General features: G+C 35.8%; 1 protein-coding gene across 5 annotated transcripts in view; it reads left to right on the top strand.

Moving 5' to 3' along the window:
- Positions 1–3,794: 3,794 nt before the first annotated feature.
- LOC115443446 (synaptosomal-associated protein 25) overlaps positions 3,795–23,307 on the top strand; it is a 29,403-nt gene continuing 9,890 nt past the window's right edge. For 2 of the 5 annotated variants that reach the window (XM_030168844.2, XM_030168846.2), the window contains exons 1-5: positions 3,795–3,954; positions 16,388–16,478; positions 17,414–17,455; positions 19,662–19,710; positions 22,574–22,691. In XM_030168844.2, the coding sequence (XP_030024704.1) occupies positions 16,389–16,478; positions 17,414–17,455; positions 19,662–19,710; positions 22,574–22,691 (299 nt within the window). In that variant the 5' untranslated portion in view covers positions 3,795–3,954; position 16,388. Of the gene's footprint in view, positions 3,955–16,387; positions 16,479–17,413; positions 17,456–19,661; positions 19,711–21,674; positions 21,724–22,573; positions 22,692–23,307 lie in introns of all 5 variants that reach the window. The other 3 variants (XR_005112282.1, XM_030168845.2, XM_030168843.2) reach the window with 2 other exon arrangements.

Below are 23,307 nucleotides of genomic sequence, written 5' to 3'. Positions count from 1 at the left end.
CATTAGGTGCGACTGCGGGGTTCCTCTGAAGGAAAGTGTCTAGCTTTCTGCAACAGTCCCTGCACGGCGTCGCTTAGTGCAGGCCAGGTAATCAACCACGCTGCTACTTACCCTGGGAGTCATAACAATGTAGGGAAAAGAGGGGCAGTATTGAGTTACTATTTACAAAAATGCTTTCTTTTTCGTTTTAAACATGTGTTATACGCAAATAGAAAAAATGCTAGAGAAAGAGTATTGTATTGTGTATACGAAAATTTGGGATTTATTTGATAACTAGCTTCCGCTCGCAGCTTCGTCCGCGTGAATTTCGGACTTCAAAAATGGAGCCGGTCGCGAACGATCGAGAATGTTCGTTTTACGAAGCTACTCGCTAGGTGATTCGCTAGCCTCTAGGTGCCAAGCAAACCGCCTGCCTGTACGTTCGCGACCTTATATATATACAAAAATAATCCTTATAGCATGATTCAGTATTCACGCATGATGGCTTATTATTAGCGTATTTCATGTATAACTTTGGTGTTTCTATACCGATTTCTATGATTCTTTTTTATGGAATATTTAATAATGTTAACTGTTTTAATTAGGGATGACTGAGAGTGTTATAAACGTAAGAGTAAGCTATCGGGAGTTACACGTGTTATTGTGAGTCAACCATAAAAGATAGACATATGCTGTCGTGGGATATTTTTTACATAATTTTAAGGAGAACATTTCCGTAATACATGATTTCTGTGTAGCTTTAACCATTAAGGTTGCACACGCGACGGAAGCTTAAATAATGGAGTAACTTCTCCCGTTTTCCCAACATTTCCCTTCACTGCTCTGCTCCTATTAATTGTAGCGTGATGAAAAGTATACTATAACCAGCACAGGAGTATGACAAATAATTGTACCAAGTTTCTTTAAAATCCGTCGAGTAGTTTTTGTTTCTATAACGGTTATACAGACAGACAGACAAAAATTTTACTAATTGCATTTTTGGCATCAGTATCGATCCCTAATCACCCCCTGATAGTTATTTTGGAAATATATTTCATGTACAGAATTGACCTCTCTACAGATTTATTATAAGTATAGAAGAAGATAACTGACTGTGCAAACCGCACTAGCAAACTTGCAATTTTATTTTGTTTCTAGGAAACATTTGAGCTACCTTGATTTAGGTCGTTTATCATACATCACGAACTTTATACTGTCCCACTGCTGGGCACGGGCCATCTCTACGAATTATTGACCACGAACATTGAGAGGGATTAGGCCTTAGTCACCACACTGGCCTAGTGTGAATTGAGAGACTTCACATATCCTCAAAATTACTATAGAGATCTTTTTTATTGCTTTGAAAGACGAGACGAGCTTGCTGTTCGCCTGATGGTAAGCGATACGGCACCCATTAACAGTAGAAAAACCATCTAACATCTTGATTTACAAAGTATTCGTATACCACTACACTTGCCATCTTGAGACATGAGATATTAAGTCTTATTATATCCAGTAGTTACACTGGTTACAATGTCCTTCAAACCGGAATACAACAGTTACTACACACTACTGCTTGGCGGCAGAAACAGACATTGCGGTGGTAACTACCCAGGCGGACTCTCACATAAGAAAGGCCTACCACCAATAAAAAAGTAGTAAATTCTCAGGTATACAGATTTTTCAAGATGTTTTCCTTCATCGTTAGATTATATAATTTAGATCGCTTATTGATTTTGTAAATTTGACTGTACAACTCGACTTTTACACAAGTCAAAAGTCAATTATCGTCTGTATAGATGGTGGGTTGATGATGATCAAAGTACTTTGATAAAATAGAAAATTGGCTTATCACCCTGACGTTTAAATTCTAATAAGACTCGACAATTATAATGCCTAAAATGTCCTGCAAAGTCAACTCAACTTCAGCCTCCACAGTGCACACAGCATACCTATCACTTACTTCTGGGAGTAACGAAGTGGCACCCATCAAACGCTCACACGAAAGACATTCTACGCTAATTTCGGCTATCTAAAATGAAGTATAAAACCACTCAAATTCTTGCTAAAAGGTGGACGGACGACCTGGCTTAGGTCGCAGGAAGTCGCTGGATGCAGGCCGCTTCCAACAGGTCGACGTGGAGATCCTTGGGTGAGGCCTATGTTCAGCAGTGGACTTCCTGTGGCTGAGATGATGATGATGATGAAATGCTTGCTAAACCATTCATATTTTTATAAATACGGACTCAGTGCTCTACGCAATATAAACAACAACTTGCCTCGTGGAGTAACGATCAAAGCGAACGCTTCAGATAAATGCAATTACGACGCGGCTTTAACGAAATCCTTATTGAGTTACGGGCATTCGCGTATCCGATAACATCAAATACCTAACGATTGTTTTAGATAAAGACACAAAGCCAACTAAATAAGCCATGGAAGATAACCTTCGCGTGATAATAATTATGATCAATTTAATTTCGAGCAATTCAAATAAGCCTTGTAAAATCCTTTGTTAAATATATCTTATTAAATGCAAACTAAACTGTTTAATGTTTTTGGATGCAAATAATTACTTCGTAACTGGGTGGCTATCTGGGTCCTTTTTTGTTTTCTAATCCCTATCTTTGAATAAGTATAGATACTATACTTGATACCTCTTGAGTAAATGAATAATTATGTAATTTGAAGGATATTATATTACCTATCTGTACAAATTTAATTACGAGTTTATTTCCTTAAATTCTGGTAGTTAATTATTCATATTGATGAAGAAACAAATTCGTATGTATTTGTCCATGTCAATGAGTCAAATAGATGGGTATTATATATACCCATCTATTTAGGCTATACTGATGCTTAGCAATCTAGTGTTGAAGGTTTTATTTGTATTACTTATATCTATTTAGCTGGCTGATATAGAAAATGTCATTGTAGTTTCCACAGCGATGGAAAATTACGAGAACAAAAAAATGATGTAACTGTGATACATACCTCTGATACATACGATGTAGCGTAAAACTCAGCTAACAGTAAATAAAGTCTGCTCTGTTTATAAATTCTAAGGGCGTTATTACTCTACAGTATATCCCATTCCTAATATCTATAATATCTTCTTAAAGGAGGGAATCTCTATAGGGAGAAACCTTTTGAATTGCTTCCACGAGTACGACAAAGTATTGGTTGAAAGTACCAAGTACAAGCAAAGTATTGGCGTTTGCACAATATTTAGAATAGAGGATAGAGCTAGAAGTTATAGATAGAGCTAGATTCTCTTGAGTCCTACTATAGATAACATTGAGGCTTATAAAGTACTGGGGAACGCTTTTCTTCGCCATCATTTTTTTCAGAACTGAGATTTTTACTTTAAGAAATATTTTTCTTTCCATTTCGACCTGAGCACTTCAAATGATTAACGAAAGGACTATTTTATCCCATTACACTAAGCAGGTAGTCACAAAAACTGCCGATTTACCGTCTTGTGCGGTTTTGTAAAGTATTTTCTTTTATTAATAAATAATTTCTTAATCAGAGCCCTCTAGCGACAAATAATAAAAATATAAAGCAATCTGCATTTAGTATGGTGTCATCATACCACACAACTAGTTTTACAGTAACGTCTATAGATGGCGCTAAACTTTAATGTAATATTTGAATAAAATTATTTTTAATTCATATTGATCATCGAAATAAATTTTAACAACTTTAATTTACTATTTTTCATTTCCCAACCGAGGCAATATTTTGTTCATTATATCAATTTTTTATCGCGCATGACTATTTGCATAAAAGTTCAATGCGCATAGTCAAAGCATTGCGCATTTCGTTGCTAACCTCATCGACCGCCGAGAGGAGCTGTCAGTGCGAAAGCCGTTTCATTTCGCCACTGTTCTGTATTTTGGTGCCTAGTGTGGTGTACAGTGTCTTCGAGCGCTTTTTGTTTTATTTAGGTACAAATTAAAAGTATATTTTCAGGTAAGTGAACGTTGCTTTATTTAGTTCAGATTAAAGTCAGCCAGTTTGTAAATCAAAAGATACTTATATATCGAGTTTAACTTACTAAGGTTTTGTTTCTCCATCGCATTTATATTATGTACCTTATAAGTACTTAACGGTACTGTTTCGTGACATCTTTTATTATTAAAAACCAAAGTAATGAATACATTTCGCAAGTATGTGGTTTGATCTGCGATCATAATATTATTTGATGATGTCATGGGCGGATATGACAAAGCTGCATTACTAAATTTCTTCACTTTAAAATTTAAAATGATAGGCATCCGTACTTTATCTCCTAACTGAAAACATCGGCATATACATAGAAATAGTACTTAATAATTTCTTCCCTTGCCACAATATTATTTGATAATTATTTTTCTGTATTAAGTAATTAATTTATGTAGTATCTTATCTATTCTCCATTACATTACCATACAGTTTGCGTTTTAATAATATTTATCTCTCCTTAGTACGCACATAAATGACTTTAGTACAGTTAATTGCAACATAAAAATTGAATTACCTGTTAGGATTTACTACACAGCAACAGGATTTTGAGACTGAGCTAAAAATTTTCAGTGCTTTATCACTGATCACTATATTGTTCTTATATGAGCACAGTAAAGTGACCCTTTTGGACCTTATGGTAAGTAGAATGAGGTCCAGCTAGGGTCTCGACTGAGGAGACATGATCAATCCTCACCATTCAACACAATTATGTTGGCCTGTTTTATTATCACCGTTGCTATGACTTGACTCCATTTTGTAATTGCTGGTTTTTGAAATTAGAACATTTATATTTAAATTTTTGAATGGGGAATTTAATTTGTGATAAAATATTTTGTGATTGGCGAGTAAACTCCACCTACTCTCACCATTATCACAAAACACTCCTGTTATTATATTTTAAAATTATACTAAAGTTATTATATAATGCAAAATTCCATTATTTCTTACTGTTAACTTCAGTGCCAGAAAACAAAGATTTAAGTATTTTTTGCTGCCGAAAAGGTTTTCACATAAATCTAAGGATGGAGAAAGATGAGTCTGAGAAAAATATTTTGCTTCTAGAGGCATCTGATTAAAAAATAATAGCCAAGTCACACTCACATAGGACAGCATATATTGTATTTCTTACAGAAAATAATTTAAAAATCATATTGAATTTCTGACAATCAAAACTTTTAATAATCAGTTTGAAGTCCAATTTTGGTATAATTTTTACTTCTGTTTAAATTCAGGAGAAGTCTAGCTCATTGATCAAAGAAAATTAAACAGGTTTGTGCATCAAATTGACACTGTTTGGTGTTATGCGAAATTAGTTAAATACAAAATTATTAGTGGCTATGATATTGTGTACTTTTAGACTTGGCTACAGTCTTAGATGCCAAAATACTTTGGGTAATTACTATATTTATGATTTTCCTATTTTGAAATAATTCTACATAAACAGGAACATATCACAGAAATTGTCCTTTGTAAGAATAATTTAAAACTTATACTTTAATGGTTAAGTGTGGACACAATCTAAAAATAAATCGTGATAAAATGTTGAGAGTAGAAGACCTTAATAATATTACTGTCTTTCGATGGAAACTTATGGAAACTTCAAAAATGTTCAATCAGCCACAAAAGTAGCTGAACAAATTAAAATTTTTAAAATACTTTTAAACCTTTCTTACTTTATTGGCAGTCTTTTTTTGTTTACTAATAACTTCAATGAATTTATTTTAGGTATAAAAAAAGCAATATTGTGATTGAAGTTAGTATGTAAAAAAGTTTTAAAATTTGAATTTGTCCAACTACTTTTGTGGCTAACTAGCTGTACATAACAAATATACTATAATAAATGAGTTCAATAATAAAATGACCGGGAATTCTCAGGGTCCTTTTATGATTGTGCTACTCACAATGCAAATTTTATGCCCGTAACAAATTATATGACACATGATCCTGCAGTGATGCAGGACATGCAACTAACCATAAAACCATAACTTAAAAACGGATAAATCATAGTTTTGATGCAATATGATTAAAGAAATATTTTAACTATCCAGAGATGAGAAAAGAGATTTCATTCAGAATAGATTGAAAAGTCATGATGTTAGTCTTGCTTAAGTAATAATGGATTCTAGACCTTATTGACTTAACATCTATTATAAAACAGCATTCAATGAGAGGTATCTGCTGAACACAAATGTTTTATAGAACAGCTGCAGGGGGTTCTCTTATTTACAATGCCCTTTACATTGGTATTCAAATGACTTCTGACCTTAATGTTGTTGCAGTCATATAGTATATCCGCCTCCGCGTTCTATCGATTTTTATTAAACATCTAACATTTTATATTGCCACCAGTATAAAAGAATTATAAGCAATATGAAACTTCATTTCAGAGTTAATTGATTTGCGATGAAAGTATTGTCCTACTTATGTTTTAAAATAGTTAATAGAAGCAATAAATACGAATTCTGTACTAGTTGCCTGTTTAATATAGATCTCCATTTATAGATTTGAAATACATGAAATCCTTAACGAAATATATTATCGAAAGCTTAAACTTCAAAATACATAGGTCACAATTCACAATGTAGTAGGCTGCCAAGTACACAATCATTGCCAAATGCTGCTGAAAAATCACTTGAGGGTTTAATTGCGTCGTGGCAAATGTATTATTTTACTTTTTCAGTTTACCGCAAATGTGTTTTTTAAACATTGGAATAACGAGAGCAAGATGGCACTCGCCTGCTGCTTAGCGTGGTTTTGCCTTCGTCATCCTGAGACATAAGATAAATAAGTATTATATTGCGTGAATTTTATCCTGGCTAAAATGTCCTTCGATTCAGAACACAAAAGTGCTTGCAATTTGCATAATATGGTGCTTGGTGGCAGAGACAGCGCGGTATCTACTGTCCCCTTACCTATTCCGACTTGCATTCAAATACCTACCTAGTAAATTGGTGGGATTTTACTACGGATCCAGATTGATTTCAGACTAGGAACACTCACTTTATTTTTACGTTAAAAAAAGTGCATCTTCATTCACGAAAAAGAAAGAAAACGTTTAAGCTTTTAAATTTTTAGAAATACAACACAAAACATAATTTAAAAAACAGTATTTAAGTAAATTTATAAAACGTTTACTCTGTGTGATTTTCTAATATTACCGAAGAAATTTTACAGTTTTTATTTTCGTAGAAAGATATGAAGGGTCTTTGACACCGTAAAGTTCGCTTGAGGGCTTTTACGCCCAAACAGTCTAGTCTATTATTAGAAAATTCGGAGTTGTTGATATTCTTGGAACCGTCTTACTTATTGTGGCAAGTTCGTACTATAAATCTAATTGACTACGTGTACCTACGCATTCTACTTACGAAGCACAAGTTTTAATGTTAATTTATGCACACAATCTTTTCAGTTATTAAATATGAACTGTTATTGTTATAGTTACCAATATTAATTGTTTTTCTTGTAGTGAGTATAATAATAGGTGTGACTAACGACTCGTATTGTTTTCTAGTATAAGTAAAACTGAGTTTTGTTATAATATTTGGTTTACGTAAAAATTACCCTATTGGTCAGCGCGACGGCTTACTTATGTTTTGAAACTCTTGAGTTTGATCCTCTGTTCGAGGAATTATGATGCCGTGAATTCTATATTTGAAATGAATTTAAAAATAAATTATTCGGGATTACAAATTTGAAATTGTACAAGGTGTAGCGAAAGAGCAACCCTCGCTCCTATCACACGTTAGGATTAAAATAAGAATCCTTAAACGCTAGATACACCTTCGGCTAGGGCTTCGTAGATTTTGGTTATAGGGTTTAGAAAAATTCCTTACTTTTAAAACTGCGTTCATTTTCTATAACTCCTGCAAATCAAAAGTACCACCTTGGCAAATGGTGACTTGTATACCAAATTATAAGCAATGCTTCACAAAAAACTTGCAATATTAAAGTCAAGTTATTGTGCCGCGCATAATTCTCGTTCAAGACGAGGGCGAGCCTCGCCTCTTATCACGACAAGCGGCAGAATGATCTCGGAAAGTGGGTAATTTCCAGTCAAGATTTCCTCCGGACCACCCCCGCGAAGAGAAAAACACCGAGGCACAAATATAAACCATTAACATTTTAAAACTCTATGAACTCTGACATCTAATAGGTTACAGGTATTTTGATCAATCTAGAACCTTTTCACTTGAGTTAAATATAAGATAAAAACGTCACTCATGAAACCTATAATGATATGGCTAGACGTCATAACATTTTATGAGTCTGATAGTTATACTCGATGAAGTTGGGACGCATGTGGTGTAAAAGCTTCAATGGATTAGTACGCGTCTGTACACAGTTAACGTCAAACATGACGTCAAGTGCTACACCGCTGATATCAGTTTGACCGGCCGTATTCAGTCTCCAAACCTATATCTGGATATCAGCTTGTATTTCAATTCATAAACATGTCTATTTCAGCTTTAAAAAAAAATAGCTTGGTTTAAATTCTAGCACGAAATTGTAATAAATATCGAATGGGTATACTTTATTGATGTTCATATTATAATAATAGTTATCTTTATAATTTTAAAAACATTTAAGTGTATACTATGTAGCAATAATAACAAAGTGCATTTCATAACTAAACTTAAAATGTAGAGATATTTTTCTGAGCACAGGAAGTATTGCGAACACAGCCGTTACATAAACGGGACAATAAAGTGCAGAAATCCATCGCCAACTGCAGCGCCCGCAGGCTTTAGCCGGCTTTCGGATAATATAAAGTACGCTTTAGAGTATTTTCTAGAGAAGTCTGGTTCTATACGAACGGACTAGCTATTTTTATATGTAAATTGTAGAAGAGTGAGAATTCTAATTTACGATATAGTGACTATGTTATTTGTGCTGTATAGAAACTGTTTTCGCAATAATAAAATCCTTTGGGACATTATCCCATGGGTGTTGTTTCTGGGTCGGTCGACATACAGTTATTTTTATATGCCGGTGCAGCGACTACGGCCGGGTGAAAACTTTTTTTAATATATTGAAATATTTTGCTGAGATTTAGCTACTTTTATGTTGGCATAAAACATTTACACGTGTGTTGCGAGCGTGGGCGAGTATCACTATCGTGGGCGTGTAAGCTGAGGCTTGGGATCTCGCATGGCAAATGATGGCAGTATATTGCATCTCTGAAATTATAGCCTCAACTTACAGTGGGAGTAAATATACCTTACTGTAAAATGTATACTGCGTAGGTCGATAGATCTTTACTCTTAATTGAATATATATAATTAAGATCAACCTGTGTATGTCTAGTATCAAATGGGCAGGCATAATTCTGTCGACTAGCGCGGGATAATTATATCTCGTCTATCGATCTACTATTTGGACGCCACTCCATTTAACATCAGGTGCTGTGGAGTAAATTTAACAAAAAAAAAAATATAATCCAGAGATAGATGGGGGATGCTGTTATCGGTGTTTCAGACCATGATGGCGAAAGAGGCTAGCTTAACGCCGTATCGTACGAAAAATTTGTTCCGCGGTCGTGTTTTGCGAATAAAAAGGCTGAAACGTAACCTTTGCACTAAGTAAATGGCAGATATTTTTTATACGAGTTATAGGCAATATTTTTAGTATTTTTATATCCATAACAAAGTAAAATGGTGAGAACTATCATTTTCCAATTTTCTTCTTTGCTCAAAAATGTCATCTTGTATTCATTGTTCCTATTTACATATACTTTGCTCTGAATGAGTCTCGTAAAAGCAAAACTCTGAATCATACATGTATACTTCATGCATATAAAGAAATATGATCTCATATTCTTTATCCTTCATAATCAGAGCAAACAATTTTGAACATGTACTGACATCAATATTTCGCCCCATATTAAAGCATATTCTTCAGACTGTTTGGCGTTCATCAAACTCAATCTGATGAGATCATGTAACCAACACTGCAAATATTCCAAATGTGTATGTATCTAGTCGCTACATAATGAAATTACAAGAGATGCGACATTTTTTTCGAGATATACGTAAGGGTTTTTATTCATCTACTGGTGCCTCGTTTTCTGACAACAAAAGTCTTTAATATGATGTGATTTTTTGTTTTCTGAAGCGTAGCTAAAATTATAATACAATGAGAATTTTAATTAAAATTTTCTAATAAAAGATTATATATTCAGCATTTTAAGATGTTAGTAAGGTATCTTTTATCCAGTTTTCACGCTAAAAGAAAAACAATACCTATTAGAATTTGACGTCGCGTCGTGTCCTCTCTATGTAATTAAGAATCTTTAAACCATTATATTACTGTTATTAACTTAAAAATACTTCACGCTTTATGAAGGCATTCATTTTAGAGTTTATTAATAAAAGAAAACCGAGCAACTTATGAAACATAAATGTCATATTCAGCCTACTCTAAATTGCTAAGAAAATTCCATAAACGAAACAACGAATAAATACCACATACTGAGCAATTAAAATTTCTTTTGTTCATTGCAATTTGAAAGCAGGCTAACGTAGTTTAAAGTGAGCAACGAGTATTGTCAGATGCTCGTAAATTAAAAAAAAATGGTACCGACAAGGCTGCTCGTCGCCGCTATCATGTCGCAGTTAAAGTTTTATTAAAACAGCCGTAAACAAGTTGGAAGTTGCAGTAAGCGCCAGGGTTGGCCCGGGCGGGCGCGGGGTTGCGCGCGTCTATTGATTTTCTTCAAGCGCGGACGTGCTATGTCGCCAACCGCATATCTCTGGAACTATAATAGCTACAAACGTCCTGTTTAGACTCTGAAGCTAACAATCTTGTGAAGTTAGGTTTTTGTTGCAATATAAATAGTTTATTATCGATTCCTGCGTAAGAAGGGTTTATGGTGTTATTAAAAAATATTTTAAAATCATGAAAAGTGAGTAAACACCAATGAAAGCGGACGTTTGGAGCTACATTGTCCTAAAAATACGATGAAACTCCTTCAATAAAGGTGAAAGATAATAGAGTTACTGGCTGGAAATAGATTTTAAAAAATATATTTGAATAAAAAAATATTGGAAATTTAATATTTATCGCTGCCCAATATTTAATTTAGACCGCTAAAATTATTATAACATTCTACTCTAGAGATTTAAATAGCTAAATCCTTTTAGGGCGACGCGGTGTTAGCCTGTGTAAACGACTGTTTTTAAATGAGCAGAAGTCGTGCGTTATTCATGCGCGCTCTCTGCGCGTATTCAGTGGACACACATGTATGTAAAAGAACGCAGTATATAACTACATCGCGTTTACTAGGCGTTTTAGTTGCGTTTCAAGCGCGACGTCACTTCGTTTAAAATAACATGTGCATAATATCTTAAGGCATCTAAAAATCCTTAAAAAATATTTCAATTTCCTGAAGAATATTGAAAATACAGTTGTGAAAAAATGGGATGAGATGCATTATTGGAATCGTTTTCCGAGGTATATGAATAAAAACATCTTTAAATTATAATTATTAGTGAATTCTAATTTTGAAATCATACTATTTTCAGAATATTACATAGTTTTCAAAAACTCTAGGGACGACAATATTATGTACATGTATGTTTATTGCTGTATGTCCTGAATGAGGACATATCAAGAATCTCATGCATAACAAGTAGGCAGACCGCTACTACAGCGCCTCCATTACATGTTGTCAACAAGTTTGAAATGTATTTCAGTTTGCGATCGGTGTTTACACTTTCGTTGTTTCGAGAATATTCCCAGATGAAAATATAGTTTAAGCACTGATATTATATCCGATAGGTTGACGCTTTTGATTATAATTAAAGTCATAATTATATTAACTACTTCCTGAAGTAAGAGTGGTATGAAGAATTTTACTGAAAACTTCGTAACAAGCGAAGTACTTGCATTACGTACTTAACATGTTGTGGATATGCAAAATATCTCTCCAGTATCTTGCATTGGCAGAAGAATGACAACGATATCTAAATCTTCTTCTCATAAAGATACTGCTGGCAGTAAGCAATTTTATTCGTGTAATCGAGTACCAGGTACACTATGTAATCAGTAATGACTTCAAACAAAACAACATCGATAAAATGCTATTAATTTATTCTAAGGTCGTTACTTTGCTAAGCACGGTATAACACACTAAATATCGTACTATTTCATTTACATCGCTACTATTTAAAGCCATAGAGGAAGTCATTCAAGTATTTCTGACGCATATAGGCAAATGGTTCAGTTTTTACGTATAAGTTTTTTTTATAAGTCTCGAGCGGAACATACGTTGCCGACTTCAGTCAGCCTTTTGAATACGCCAGGTTTTGTACGATTCTCACACAAATAAACATCTTTGTTATTAACTAACTGTATGCTAATTACAAAGCCAAATATTTAAAGTTTATTTTAATTGTACTGGCAACCCTGCTTTATTGTATTTAGGGTAGAAAAGATATGTATTAGGTTGAGAAAATAAAATATATATATTTTAAACTATAATATAAAATTCTTCATTAATATCAAAAAATAATTCATTTTCAAAAATTCCACTACCTCCTTGATGTTTGTTCAAAACGAAAATGTTACAAGTCATCGTTAAGTGTGTCTAAAGATGCAAAACAACGATGCACGCATCTATTTTAGTAAACAATCATTAGTCATGTTAACTTGTATCGCTGTTTCTTTACGATAGCCTTTATGTATATGCTCACAAAGGCGATAGTCAGCAGGCTAATTACGGCCATTTTATGGTTAGTCACACCGTATTGCAGAAGAAACTGTAACTTGGAGCAATCGAAAGCGGAAATGTACTACTGCTAAAACAATGAGTATATTCTGTGTTATTTGCGCTCTAGAATCAACACCAATAGTGTTTGACATTGCTATGCACAGACGCGGATCCCAAACGTCATCGTGACTTCAGTGGACGTTGTTTTGAAACCTGTTTTCAACGATAATGAAGTCAGATTATAATTCTGCGCCTAATTGTTACGCTGATTTCATTCTTTACGAAAATATTCGTATTTAGAATAAATACCAATACATTCTTATTTGTGACTTCCAATTAAATAGCAGAGGTCCTCATAATATTATAAATAAAACCAGTAGAGATCGAACTACAAAGCATTTCGATCTAAGATTCCTTTCAAGTTCCGGCAGCAACCCAGTCGATATTCCATTATAACATATAATCGGAAGTGGGTCAGATACAGTCGCACTTGGGAAAATTGCCAATTTACCATAACTTGTGCCTTGGCCAAGCCCTGTTAATGAATAAAATACTTCTATTGTATGCTCTCTACACTATAAGCTGTCTAGACATATGTTTGTACACAATAGATATTAGGTAGTTTGTTAAGTCTGTAAATTAATGTTTTATTTACATTTATCTTACAAAAGCCTTGCACTATCTTCTCGTAATCATTTTGTGGTTTTCAGTTTCTTATATGAGTAACAAGACAAAAACACTGTAATATATCTACAGTCAGTCATGGTCCTGTTCAATCTTAGAAATCATTCAGAGTAAACAGTCTAACTTTTAAAGTGTTATAGTAGACACCAGGATATATATAAAAATTGTTTACTATTCCTTTAACATAGGATGCAATATTTCGAATAAACTAATAAATATATGCTATGATTATTTCGAAGAGGTGCCCCGCCCTATGTGTGGCAAGCGACAATTTCCTCATATGATACAAATGAACTTCATTGTAATTCATAATACAGGAATAATTATAATTGCTTTTATTCCACTTTTTATATAATATACAAATTTTAATATAATACCTCGATTCACAGCTCTACGTATACGCTGCTGCAAGACTAAGCTTGCGGCTAGTTGGCATATCTAGGCTCCCAAGTCCCAATAAATTGATATAGGGTTTATGAGCCACAACAACCAATATGTCAGAATAATAAGTATAGTGCCATATCTTATGGTATTTTTAATTTTTAGTTCAGTGCTGTGTAAATAATCAATGGGCATACGTTTTCTTGCACAAAGCTACACCATGATTTCATTTAGTTGCATCGTCACAACAATTGAGTTGTAAATAAAAAAGATTACTGGGAAGCGCTTATTTTACTTAAGATGTGGTATATAGTCACCTTTATCCTTCACATAAAAATTAACCCGATATATGAATTAATACTGTAGAAAATAAACGCAGTATTACTAACATAAACTGTAATGTGACACTATCTGTCCAGTCTGGTTACGATCCTCGTTAACCGAAATCATAGCGGGCAAACGTCGGGCGGCTCAATGTGAAGGGGAGGGGGTAGTGGCTCCCCCCATTCCTTTGTTCCCCGCGTTCAAGGTTGTACCACCCAATAGGGTGGCATTGCGTATTTTCAATGCCTGTCAAGTTCATCGTTCAGAATAATCTGCGGCTAAAAATAAAAATGCTCAGATATTCTGCATACAAATCGGATAAAAGAACGGTTGCATGTAGTGAATTTATTATGATGTCGTATTATAAGATGAAGATGTCTGCCAAGTGCTGGAAACAGCGACGAGCAGCGATCAATTCTTTAATCTGGTCGAATTGTCGTCTGCTAAGGTTCACTTGAATATTTCTGACTAGATCGATTCTTTGCGTATTTGCCATATGCTAGGATTCGCTCTCAGTGCCTCTACCTTATTCTCCAGAACCATACGTGCAAATTTGTAATGTATTTTACTTAATTAGAGTGGCGTTTTCTTTGTACCTGTTTATTTTGCTTTGAAACAGTTGACCTTTAATAATTTAAAGCCCGAAACCCCGCCTGGACTCGCTAAGCCGAGAATAGATTACCCTATTTATATTTTACCCCAACGTGTCTTGCTTAAGGTAACTGTGGCCTGGCTTGCTGAAAAGCTTATTAATGTTTAGTATTCATACACTACGTTATACGGAAAGTTGTGTTAATTCGCATTTACTAAGTAAACTAGAAAAGGCCCGTTAAAGTTTCAAAATTAGTTCTAATTTTCAGGTATGTTTAGTGAAAAAATATCTTAGTTTTCTACGAGTGCTTCTAAAGAACTTGTGTTAGGGAGCAGTGGCTATAACTTGGTCAACTGTTTTATAATATTTCTATGTAGGACATACGTTTTTTAAATATTGGAAAACATTAAATTCTTAAATTGCGAAAAGTAAATTCGTCGGGTTTAACGTCATTACATTTTTGGAAACATGTCTATTGTGCAATGATCTCGACCAATAGTGTTTTCATAGCTATTTCTAAGCATTTGGTTGTATCATCCTTTGTTGTATACTAGCTTTTGCTCGTATTTCCGTCTGTGTGAATATTTTCCCGGGAAAAAAAGCTTAGCCTATGTGCTTTGCCAGAATATAATCTATTTCTGTGCCAAATCTGTTTAGCTATCCTGGCGTGATTAAGTGACAAAGATCCAAACTTACGAATTTAAAATATTCTAGTATCGGTTTTAGTTGAATTAAGTTCAGAAACAATTAAAAACATCAAAAGCAGAATGCATTTAATTCCTATACTTTATGTTAAATAAGATTGCATGCATACAACGTAGTCGCCACTCTTAGCTAACTTGTACGCAGTAAGAATTATAGTTAATCTGATTTAAATATATATGAACAAATGACACTGTTAATACTTTACAACGGTGATTGTTATTGAAAATTTTATTATAGGAGACATACCAACTACGGGTTGATAGTAAGCAAATTGGAAAATGAATATTGGTAATGATGAATGTGAAGTTTTTTTGGTTATCTAAAAGTGACTTCACTACACTTGATATTAAGAGCGCATGGTCAACAAAAATGATAGACCTTAATAGTAAATTTTAATAATAAAAACACGGAACTTAACAGGATCACTCTATTTCCGTCTGTCTCTGTTTGTGTCATCGCTTATTCCTAGAAATTGTATGTAGAAATTAAGTGGGATCTATTATTTTCATAGTTGTTTTTTATCCAGGCAAAACCATACACTTGGTTAGAAAACTACGTATTTCAAAATGTGTAAATTGTTTCGATTTTAACCTTAAAACTACTACAGAACACGATCTTATACTTAAACTGGGTAATTTTAAACCTTACCTCTAATATTTGAATGCCCAAAATATACAAGAATCCTCGAACATTTAACTGCTCGAATGCCTAATTCGTTAAAACGTTACTTGACTCGTTAATTGTTCATAATTAGCATCACAATGTTCCTTTGTTCTTCGGACTTTGATGAACCGTCTTTATTATGTTGCCTGTAATAATAGAAAGATGCCTAATCTATTAGTACTAGGAAGTAGTACTTCCTTTCTTTAGGGTGCATATAAAATTATAGAAGTTGAAAAACAGCTTCTTCCTCGAAAACTTAAAATTATCAAAATATTGACCAAAACATTTGTCAACAACAAAATTACAGAAACCAAAAATAATTATAATAACCAATGTTGTTCCAGGATGCCTTCAGCAGTACCGCCCGCCGAAAATGGCGCGCCGCGCAGCGAGCTCGAACAGCTGCAAATGCGAGCTGGTCAGGTTACTGACGAGGTCAGTATCAAATCACTTATAATTAATAGGCAAATTAATTTGGAGGCTTTCGTAAGTGAATTTGTTGGGAGAGATATAGTGATGTTTTACAAGTAAGTAAAAGTTACCACACTGCCTAAAAGAAATGTTGTCTGTTGCAAGAATTATCATTGGTTGAAAGTAACTGCAGATTCTAAATCTACTTGTATAGATAGTTTTTCCTATAAATGATCTTTACATTTAAGATAATTTATAAAATTCTAATCATTCTTCGGGACTATTGTAATAAATAACAGAACAGAAACAGGTGCACTTACAAAAAAAACAATCCTGAACTTTGGTTGAATGTAACTGAAGATTAATAATATAATAATAAATAATATCAGCCCTGTATTATATACTTGCCCACTGCTGAGCACGGGCCTCCTCTACTACTGAGAGGGATTAGGCCTTAGTCCACCACGCTGGCCTAGTGCGGATTGGTAGACTTCACACACCTTCGAAATTCCTATAGAGAACTTCTCAGATAAGCAGGTTTCCTCACAATCTTTTCCTTCACCGTTAAAGCGAACGATAAATACACAAAGAATACACACATGATTTTAGAAAAGTCAGAGTTGTGTGCCCTTGGGATTTGAACCTGCGGACATTCGGTTTGGCAGTCCGTTCCACACCCAACTAGGCTATCGCCGCTTTTGAAGACAAATGAAGATTAATGTAAAGAAATATTTCACGACATCGAGAGTATTGTGAAATATTGTGCCCGTGCCAGTATTTTGAACAAAGAAGAAATGGAAACAGTGCAGAATGCAGATGATAATAAAATATTGCGCATTTTAAATTGTGTTTTACTTAAACATTACTTGGGCGTATTTTTTTGACAAACATGAATTTGGGATAACTTGCAAAAATCTATATAACAGTAAAATATAATGTCTTTGTTTATTAATTTTCAGTCGTTGGAGGCCACGCGGCGTATGATGCAGCTATGCGAAGAGGTGAGCTCGCATTTACGCATATATTCATTAATTTTTAATTCTATAATTAATAATATAATAAAACCATACTGAATATTTAAATGTAACATAATTGTAATTATTAATGTGTTTAAATTATTAGATAAGATAATAATATGTTTTAAATGTCGAGAATACCTTCCAATAATTTCATATTTCATTTATGTTTAGAATGTACCACCGCTTCACGGAGTTTACTAGCTAAAGATATAAAGATATCATTTTATAATAAACATTACAGAACGTTATTCGTTGCATAATATGTGATTTTAAAGTCCTAGCGTACAACGAATCGGATATAACTTTGTCTATTGAAATGTAGATAACTTAGCAAAATAGATGTGCGGTCTCGTACAACTAGACGCGGTTCAGTTGACGTTGATTTCCCCCTAATAGTTTAATTAGTTATGTTTAGTTATTATGTTGATTATACGATTATTTGTGATCATCTGTGAGAGAGGTGTTCTCGATGCGAGGGAGTGAGGGGTATAGCGGAAGTGTCGTGGATAGCCCCAAGCTCGGTTTGGTCTCCGACGCCCGTCCCACCGACCCCTAGGCCGCAGCCTCTGCTAATCCTGGCTGTTGTGTTTCGATGTCGCTACTTATGATTTTTATTTTTCGTTCTATTTCTAAATGTGTATGTATCTATTTTAGCTCCTCGGCCATCAGTTCTGTTTTTGTGTTTTTGTTTCCATATCCCACATGGACCATATATGTAACCAGTATTATATGTTATTATTATAACCATACATACTGTGGGTGTTGCATGATCCGTGCCTTACTGTGTCCGAAAATGTTAGACCTCTATAGCCCTTTGTGTTGTTTGTAGTAAACTGTATATTTTTTGTGATTACCATCGTGGGCGATCTAGCCCAGCCTTCGGCTTGGCGCTGACAGTTAATTAATTATTTTTTTATTCTATCCAAGTCTGTTTGGATCAGTTTAAAGCTTGATAAATGTGATACATATATTTAACCGTCAGCTCCTAACAACCATGCCGATCGCTACCTTAGGCCCTAACGCATGAAGCCCATCATTAACCACAATAGTAACGATACAAGCCCCATGTTAGCAATTTATACTTCTTTGATATTAGTATCCCCTAGTACGTGTCTTGACCCAAATACGTGCGCTTTTCAATCTAAACAATAGACTATCCATTCTGCTTGGGCTTGCTTTCGAAATGAAACCCTCGTATCACTTGAATTCTTACGTAAAAAAAATGTACCCGTGAGGCCGACTCACTTCTTCAAATTGCACTATTACTTTTGTCTTGTTTCCTTTCCGATTTACTTTCACTTCTCTAGACAACATACTGACGTTCCTCTACGACATCTGCCATGTTACCTTGACGTCACAGACTGATCGCCACTTGGTTGTGATTATGTGCATATCGTGGTCAGTGTATGTTGATGTTCGTTCTATTCTGTTTTAGTTGACTCTGTATCTTAGGTCTCTGTGTAGTGGCTGCTCTCTGTTGTTGACTGTAAATCTATTATGTTGTATGATTTTCATGCCTTATAACATTCACAATACTATCAAAATGTGGGCGTGTACAAACCCCCGTACCTACCACTGAACTCCAACAAATATATCGAGCTACACCTGAATATAACTCTCACACAATCTACATACAAATATATTACCAATATCTAACCAGTATTCACATGTTTCAGTTACATTTGCGTTCGTTTTATCGTTTCACCGTATATTTTGTAGTAATGTATTTCCTTTGTTATTGGTATCTATTGTTTTGATGATGTTGTTTTTGGTTTGTTATTTTTTTTTAAATCTATAAATACAACGTTAAGATGTCTGTGCCAGCTATTAACATTCATGTTATAATGACGACACAGTACAGACTCAGCATAACTCCAAACAACACAGTCCACGCACGCGATTGGATATCTTGGAATATGATTATCTTATGAAATATGTAACAGTTACAGTAACGCGAGGCTGTACAAGATATCCAGTTGCGCGCGACTCTGTTTATAAACAAACAGTACAACATGTACTCGTAACAGATCAGACATAGCTGGAGCGAGTAGTACTCGTCCCACGTGACGCGTCCGCCGCGACTCGCGCACCTCGACTGCGCCCGCACTGTCCACTACCCACTATCCACTCACTCCACCGTACCCCTCACAACTAACATGCTCTGTGACTTTTTGTTTCTGCGGCGTAGAGCAAGGAGGCTGGCATTCGTACTCTGGTCGCTCTAGACGACCAGGGAGGTGAGTGATCTGCAAAATTTGCAACACTACATTATTTACAATTTTTATCTATTAAACTTTTTCGCTAACTTTATTGAGCATCATAGGGTTTTCAGCAGACCCGAAGATGGGCTCGCCGCTATAGAAGACGTTAAGGGGGTATCACATCGACTATGTATTTAAAATTACGTCACTACTACTTGAATGCAAAGGTGCGGGCATCCTCCGATTCATATCTACCATTTACATTTGACGACTCACACACGGAGATGACCACGGAAAACCCACATCTTTGTATAATTTATTCGTTGCGTAGATAATTATTATACACCACTTTGCACAACTAACAACGAGCTCCATCTTCTGCGACGACAGGCCGGTCGATCGAGATGACATCATACAGAACGTATTTTCGGCCGGATCGATACTTTTATATACATTTCGCAAATCAAATGTTCGTACTCGACTCTAAATTAACAACTTACCTAAATCACAACGAATATCGACGAGCAAAGTAAATTCGAAACGCTTCTCCTCAACGCACGACTCTTAACATCACACAAAATATCATGATTCATATGAAACTGAGCACAGATGAAACTGGTTCTCTGGTTTTACTTGCAAGCTTCACTGCATGCATGTCGTTGTGGATCGAGTAGAATGTGTTAGCGGCGAGAGGCGCGGGCGAGTGGTAGCTGGTAGACGCTAGTGAGCGTGCGCTGCGCCTGCGGCCGCGCCCGCGCCGCTCGCCGGCACGTCGCGCACGCCGCGCACGCACGTCGCCCGCCGCAAGCCACGCCACGCCACGCCCGTAGCGTCACGCGTCACGCTCCGCCGCAGCTCGCCGCACCGCGCCGCACCGCTCCGCGCGCGACTCGTGCGTGCCGTACCTACCGGCGCACCGCACCCACCCCCGCCCCGCACACCCCGATACTCTCTCTTACGATATATTATTTTGATTTCTATTTTATGTATAGAGCGAGGACGCCGGGGGGCAAGCGCTTCATATGTTGAGTCACCAGGGCGGTAAGAGTTAAAACTGACACGTGGGTAGTCGAACCGTGAGAACGTCTGTGTTTGAATGTGCAGTTAATTGATCTCTTTTATTTTTCTTTGACGTTTCTCTTGAATACCGACTTATCTGAGATCGATGTTGCGTGTGTATATCTATGTTTCGATGGGGATGACTTTTTTGACAACATAGTGTAAATAGATGAGCCCGATGGCCGTTCGTTGCTGATTGTCGCAAAAGACTGTTCTCTATCTTTTGCTGAAGATTTAATTTGAATGAGCTGCGCAATCTGTTTAGTTCTTCCGTTGATTGTATCGATCGGAACGCTTTTTATAGGTTTATTTTATTTATCCTTCCAAATCTACTGTACTCTTCTCTCGTATACAGCGGTACTGAGTTGAATGCGCGTTTGCCGTTTACCGATTGTCTGTTCGACGTGTACGTGTATAGAGTAAATGGTTACGCCTTCATTTCCATGGCTACTGCGTATAAGCGTACTGTTAATGTTAGTCAGTAGGAGTGTAACTGTAACTTTTAGCTCAATGCGATCTGTGTCTGTCTGCGAGGCCGGCGGTGCCGCTCGCTCCTCGCCACACTACATATTAGTTTGTTCATTTCTATTCTTCAACTAAATCGATACTTTGCTACATTCACGTTTCATTTAGGAATGGCTTTATGGTTACGCTCATTTGCTAAATATATTTATTTTAGTCCATACCGTCGGACGCGCGCGTGTACCGTACGTATGGTTGTTTTGTTTATGTTCAGTTGAGTTGTGAGTCGTAGCGTCGAGTCGCGCTGTGCCGTACCGCAGTAGTGACACATGAGTGAGACACGAGCGGCACAGCCCGGCTCGCCGCGCCGCCGCGCGCTCTCGCGCTAGCGCCGCCAGCGCCCGCCAGCGCGCGCGCCGCTCCCGACCGCTCACAGCATTCGTTTGGCGAGCTATAGTGACATCATTATTGTGTTGTAGAGTCACGAGGTGGGCATGAAAACCCTGGTCATGCTGGATGAACAGGGCGGTAAGCATCCAGTAGAACCTACTATTTTGCATCATTCAATCTAGTGCAGCTTTTGTCTGAAATGCCAGTTCGAATATTTTAAGAAAGTGAATGGCGATAATTTTGATATTAAAATTATACCGATTGATAATGTTTTAACAGTTTGTTTATAACGGATATTGATAAAGGTAAAGTTGTTTGTTATGATCATTGATTAAATAACGCTAGTGAATAAATTGCATCGTACGATCTCTCCGCTCCCACATTTCGCGCACTGTGAGTCGGGACGATGAGATTAACCGATAAGTTAAACAGTGACAATTCATTTGTTTAGTTTCTCTCACGCATCTGGCTATGCACGACTTCATTCTTGCTGTTGACTGCATGAGTTTTTAGTATTTATTCGATATTTTTTATTGATCTAAATGTTAGATATTATTATTAAGATATTCACATAGTATCAGCACATACATCATTTTTAAAGGTAAAGATTACCTAATTTTTTCCGTAGTTTAACCGGATCAAGTGTAAGACATTCATGAAAAAATGAATCAATCACAAAGCTCAATATCAAACAATAATAGCTGCTTTGACACTAAAATGTAATACAAATTGAATTGCTTTAGGAATTAGGTGAAATCTTCTATGCTTGCATGAGCGTAATTAGTACGAATAAGAACTCAGTGCAACTCACAAGAAACATGTCTTACACTTAGCTCGGGTTATTGTCGAGAGCGTTGAGAATTTACAATGTGAAAAAAAAACAGTAAAATTAAACCGCGACAATAATTTCAAAGAATGGTAGGTGCTTGAACACAACCAGTGGTGGGTTTCCAAGGGCATTTCTAAGAGATTGTATATGTGTAAACAGAGCAATTGGACAGAATCGAGGAAGGTATGGACCAGATCAACGCGGACATGCGCGAGGCCGAGAAGAACTTGTCCGGCATGGAGAAGTGCTGCGGCATCTGTGTGCTGCCGTGTAACAAGTGTGTAACGTGATGTGTCTCATGTATTGCGTCACTGCGTGCGGAATGTTCGCTGTCACACCTCATTCACCCATCAGCACAAACATTCTCTATATCTGCATTTACATCCGATGTAGTGATAGTTATTAAATTATATTTTGCTATTTGGACCAGAAGTCACGTCTGCTCTGTATTTCCGCGGCTTCCCTTTAGGAGGAAATTAAAATGACTCTTATCGAGAATTTAATGCCGATAATACCCGATGATGAAAAAAAATATTCTAAATTAAATTGCGCAGCTCTATACAGAAACATTCTTGTTACAAAAATAAACATAACTAGAAAGGATTACTCTATTATAGGTCCTAATGCGTTACTTCCTTTTTTAAATCGATGGTTCTCGTCCATCACAAAGAATCCATGTAACGAGATCTTGATACTAGCACAGCTTCTGTACAAACAAATTTAGCTGCAGGATTGTAAAGCATCCAACTGTATTTTTTCGTTGGGTAATTAGTGTACAGTCTTACAGAGTAATAGTATTATTATTTTTTAACCACCCAAAAAATCTTTCGCTGCATCGGATTTCACACTAACCCTTTTTTTTCTCACTATTTCACTAACCACCACATGCACAT

This window comes from Manduca sexta, chromosome 13 (assembly GCF_014839805.1).
Source record: "Manduca sexta isolate Smith_Timp_Sample1 chromosome 13, JHU_Msex_v1.0, whole genome shotgun sequence".
NCBI classification, from domain to species: domain Eukaryota; kingdom Metazoa; phylum Arthropoda; class Insecta; order Lepidoptera; family Sphingidae; genus Manduca; species Manduca sexta.
This window is presented reverse-complemented; position numbering and strand designations above follow the sequence as displayed.